The 5,511-nt window shown below is 33.3% G+C and overlaps 1 protein-coding gene across 1 annotated transcript; it reads left to right on the top strand.

Moving 5' to 3' along the window:
- Positions 1-3,221: 3,221 nt before the first annotated feature.
- LOC145035352 (putative GPI-anchored protein At4g28100) lies at positions 3,222-5,165 on the top strand. The gene is made up of 2 exons (XM_078983902.1): positions 3,222-3,967; positions 4,595-5,165. Exons 1-2 carry the CDS (start codon positions 3,350-3,352, stop codon positions 4,916-4,918), a joined length of 942 nt encoding a protein of 313 aa, XP_078840028.1. The 5' UTR covers positions 3,222-3,349; the 3' UTR covers positions 4,919-5,165.
- The last annotated feature ends 346 nt before the right edge of the window (positions 5,166-5,511 follow it).

Genomic DNA, 5,511 nt, shown 5'->3' with positions numbered 1-5,511 from the left:
CAAAATTTAATGTTATGTTTAAGGATAATTGTATGATGTAATTCAGAATGGAAGTTAAAGGGAGGTTCATTATATGTGAAAAAATCATATAAAAATATAAAATCCAGTTTCAAAATGTCAAAGGCAAACTATTCCTAGAAGAGTGGGTGCCAAGGAAGGAGGAGATTTTTTAGTAAAAGAAATATTTTTTAAAAGTATTTTAAGTAATATAGGGGTAGGACGAACCAAAAATGTTTTGTTGATGGTGGACTATCCAAAAATGCTAACATATCAAGAAAAAGGATTTAGATAGTAGGGAGTAGTAACATCCTTATATAATAAGGATGTTACATCATATTTTTTTGATATCATGTCAAAATTTTTGAAGCTACATAGTACAAAGAAAATGGCAACATTTAAGTTACAAAAGATAGAGAATAATGTTATGTTAGTTTAATAGGTTGTATTTTGAAGAAAAAAAACAACCATCCAAGTTTCTCTCTCTTCTTTCTTCTCTCATTTATTTATGTCCACTGCGAGACAAACGTAGCGAGACTTCTAGCATTTTGATGGGAGTAGTGTTGAAACTTGTAGCGAGTTTGGTGGCGAGAGGGGTGGTGAGGCCCTCCCTCAAGCCTTATATGAAAGTATTATATTTCCTATATTGAATGCTTGTTTTAATGATATTCCCATTCATAGTGGTGTTACGATGTTTTCTAATCCCCAGGTTTCTTAGACCGATGAAGTTTAAGCATACAATCTTTATATAGGACGCGTTTGTATTAATACGACTTGCATTATTAAGACCGATATGTATGGGCAACGCTAAGAGGCGATAATTCGAGTTGGAGGCCTGATATTCACATCATATTTTTTGATATCATGTCAAATTTTTTGAAGCTACATAGTACGAAGAAAATGGCAACAATGAAGTTACAAAAGATAGAGAATAATGTTATGTAAGTTTAATAGGTTGTATTTCGAAGAAAAAAAACAACCATCCAAGTTTCTCTCTCTTCTCTCTTCTCTCATTTATTTATGTCCACTGCGAGACAAACTTAGCGAGACTTCTAGCATTTTGATGGGAGTAGTGTTGAAACTTGTAGCGAGTTTGGTGGCGAGAGGGGTGGTGAGGCCCTCCCTCAAGCCTTATATGAAAGTATTATATTTCCTATATTGAATGCTTGTTTTAATGATATTCCCATTCATAGTGGTGTTACGACGTTTTCTAATCCCCAGGTTTCTTAGACCGATGACGTTTAAGCATACAATCTTTATATAGGATGCGTTTGTATTAATACGATTTGCATTATTAAGACCGATATGTATGGGCAACGCCAAGAGGCGATAATTCGATTTGGAGGCCTGATAGCACTGCCATAATGGTCATTACACTGCCCGACCAAACGTTTTAGCCGTTATGTAAAAGCATGTTATTGTGGTAACGGGAGGCAACAGGGTTTGGGTTGGTGGTTTCGATGAAAACGGTCATATTTTCGACTGTTCTTAACTATCACAAACCAATTTTTTTTTTTCCCATATATATATATATATATATATATATATATATATATATATATATATATATATATATATATATATATATATATATATATATCAAAATACATCTATTTTTCTCTCTCTAAAAAAAAAAAGTTATATTGATTTGTTCCATCCATTCAATGATAATAATGACGGTGACGATATCTTTGTGAGTACGATATACCAATATATTCTATGGATGCTGCTATTATAGCAAGAACCAACTCCACTACTTATGATACATGTTGCATTAAACAAAGATCGTGAAGAATGGTATAAACGTCTAGTCATTGATGATATTACGGATTATTGTGGCTACCAACCTAGCGATTTTAAAAGAAGATTTTGTTTGCGAAAAAATGTGTTTCAACGGATAATCAATAATGTTTACATACGTCACTCTAGTATGATAAGAGGAGCACCATCCATATTTTTCATAATAATGTTTTCCATGAACGAACTAAATATATTAAAATTAACTATGATTTTATTCATAAAAACATGGTTCATAAAACTATTTTTTCTATCCAATCTCTATGACTGATTGATTGCAAATATTTTCACCAATGTATACTTTCCTAGTTGTTTCACTTCTTAGTTTTCAAAATCAAGCTCTATCATATGTTTGTAACTTGCGTGTGAGTAGGATGAGATTCATATATTCATAACTTGCAGGTGAGTAGGGTCGGGTAGGAGTTTTAGCGTATGTTTGTTTCGTGTATTTCCCTATATTTTCGGGTTCCTTTTTGTAAGTATTCATAGTAGAGATAGCTTCCATATTTTGTTCAATTAGCTAAAAATTAAATACTTTTCTAATTTTTGTGTCTACTATCTTTATACCTATTTTAGATGATGACAAGTGTCACTTAATTTAATTTAAATTTGAATAAGATATTAAATTTATACACTTGTCATTATCTTAAATTGATAGAAACAAAATTAGAAATAAAAAGTAAAAGGGTATTTAATTTCTCCATACATTAATACCCATATTATTGTGATTAGCGTCATGAGCTTTTTCTTTATCAAATATAGAAACTATTGATGACTTTAAAGCCTTTAAAGCCTTTGGCATCTCGATTTTTCCTTTCATCAATTAACTAAATGTAAGATTCATCTATTACACAAGTTTTTAAAAAAAAATTAAATATGAAATTTGGAAAATTTGAAAATTTTGAATTTATATAAAAAATAAAAAAAAAATTGAATTATTAAAATTCATGAAACTTTAATGTATTGAATACATTACATATATAAATCATTTCTAATAAATACCATATATATATATATATTAAATGTAAAATTTTAATTTAATAAAATAAAAACTATAGTAAAATGACAAGTAAAAAATAAAAAATTTAAAAATTTTAAAAAATACAATTAATTATGTATTATTAGAATAGATTCACTAGAATGCTAATAGTTACATCGTTTCCAGATGTTTTCGTGTTTTAATAAATGAAGTCGAAAACATAGTGCAGAAAAGAAAGCCTCATAAGCAATCATCATCCCAATGAAGAAACTTTTTAGTAAATGAGAACCCACATTTCGCGACTTGAAAAATATGGAGAAAGAATGAGTGAGAAAAAGACGTTACCCCCACTGCCCTACGCTCCCCCACCACCACCCCCACCCACCCCACAAACAGCCAAATTCTCAGACACCCTTTCTCTATCATATCTCTTTCTCTTCCCCTTCACCCTCTGTACACACGAATCTTTTCTCTGATCTTCACACTCGTATATCAACATTGGTTCGTGAATCAAAAACACAATCATCACACCTTTCTTCCGAATCCACTTCTGTTCAAACCTTCTTTACATTGGAAATGAAGAAATTATCATTTGATTTCGCTTTCAAAGTCTTGTTAATATGTTCTATGTTTCATCTATGTCGGTCTGGATTCCTACCGGAGCCGGCCCAGCCGCTGAAGCCACCGGACGACTCTTCTACCAATACTGTCCCTTCGTTTCCGGTCCAGACTGAGTCAGAACTTTGCCGGTTGGATTTATCTGCCGAGTTATTCGGAGGTGTAAACGCCGCCTGTGGTCGTAATCTCGATAGGAGCAGGTGTTGTCCAGTGCTCGCAGCGTGGCTATTCGCGGCGCACGCTCGGTCGGCACTGGAGGTGAATGCTTCTGCTCCGGCGACTACCGACGCAATGCCAATGATGCCGGATGACTCTCAGAACTGTGTTAACTCGTTACAGAGCTCGTTGCAGAGCCGGAACATCCATATACCTCAACCTAATTCCACGTGCGACGCCGTATTGTGCTTCTGTGGGATCCGATTACACCAGATCGGCTCACTTAGTTGCCCCGCCGCGTTCAATATCACGGCGACATCTCGGAATGCAACTCCCACCGCCGCTGTCAAAAACCTGGAGAAGAATTGCCGGAATTCTTCCTACGCCGGCTGCACGAAATGTCTCGGAGCTTTACAAAAGGTCAACAAATTTTCACTTCCCATGCTTCTGAATTTTCTGTTCACATGTTGATTTACCAAAATACCCCTTCCATTACTTTTTAAATTTTCTAACCATTTCTTAATCAATCAGTACGAATAAAATATCCTGATTGAGTGATTGGTACAATTTTCAAAAATAATTGTGTTACTTGACAACAGGATGAAATACCAACTATTTAGATTATTAATTTTTGTCTATAATTTTTCTTGAAAAATAAAATTAAAAATACTTTTAATTACTTAAATAATAAATACACATTCTTTTATAAAACAATCATTCTTTGTGTCACGGGGTAAGAATGTTTTATATTTTACTATATTGGTTGCAAATTTCTTGTAAAAATCACTTTACTCCATAAATATAATATAAGAAAAAAGAAAGTTGTAACATAAATATTAAATAGAAAAATGTTAGCGTCTAGAATCTTAAAAAGTGCCTCTTTGCATATGCAAGAATATAATTGGGTTTCCACTTATTAATGTTTGGTCAAATTAAAAAAGCCACGTATAATTCAATTATGTTTGGGCTATTTTAGTGATTCGAAAAGGCAGATAATGCATAGAGTAAAAGACTAAACTGCCCTTGTTGAATGATTGGATACTACAGTTAAACGAGGGCAAAAACGGAACCAGAAAGAACCATCATGAAGGAGGTGATCGGGCGAGTAAAATTTTGACACGTGACTGCCAACTCATGGGGCTGACGTGGCTACTAGCGAGGAACAAAACGGCGTACATACCAACTGTTTCTGCTGTATTGCGCGCCATCATGTACAGTGCGCACCCACCCCACGAGTCCAAATGCAGCCCCGATCAAGAAAACATGCCGTTGGCCGTCGATTCATTGCAGTTTGAGAAATCGGCATCATCTTCGTCACGTGGTGGTTTTCTTGTAATGACGATAATGCCCCTGGTTTTGGGGTTTGTCTAATCGTCGTTATTCTTTTGTCACGTCCGTTTTGGATTGTTTTGTGATGGATTTTACTGTAAAGTGCATGTTACCTGCTTCGGTTTTTCTTCTTTTGGTGGATGTGAGACGGAATCACGTGAAAGGTTTCGTGGGGCATAGCGCCTTATGTTTAGGGTGTTGATGCCTAGGGGTATTTTTGTCTTTTACCTTAGGGGCACATCTGTATTATTCTGGATTATAGTTAGGAAGGAATTTCGATTTTTTTTTTTTCTCAACAAAGGATTATTTAAACTAGTCTTTAAAAAACTAGTTAATTAACAAAAAAAAAAAATAATAATAATAATAACTACTTTTCTTTTTCGAATATAGACACACGGTTATAAAATTTATAAAATTCATTATGAATATTAAAAAAATATAAATATGGTCACAAAATTTAAAAAAAAAACTAATTTAAAGAAAAATACTTCCCTTTAGTTAGATATTATTTAAGATTGCATTGTGAATGTAATTTGTTGAAGAGAAATTTCATATTAGAATCAACATATCTGATCTAAAAAAGATTTGAAACAATTGTATTAGCTAAAAATTGTAAATGATGATTAAAAAATATT

This window comes from Lactuca saligna, chromosome 3 (genome assembly GCF_052625555.1).
Source record: "Lactuca saligna cultivar CGN05327 chromosome 3, ASM5262555v1, whole genome shotgun sequence".
NCBI lineage: Eukaryota > Viridiplantae > Streptophyta > Magnoliopsida > Asterales > Asteraceae > Lactuca > Lactuca saligna.
The sequence above is the reverse complement of the archived record's forward strand: the minus strand, read 5'-3'. Positions and strand labels throughout refer to the sequence as shown.

Coding starts and splice junctions, on each gene's coding strand:
- LOC145035352 (XM_078983902.1), top strand. CDS start 3,350: ATGAAGAAATTATCATTTGATTTCGCTTTCAAAGTCTTGTTAATATGT. Junction 3,968..4,594: donor GTCTCGGAGCTTTACAAAAG/GTCAACAAATTT, acceptor TGGATACTACAG/TTAAACGAGGGCAAAAACGG.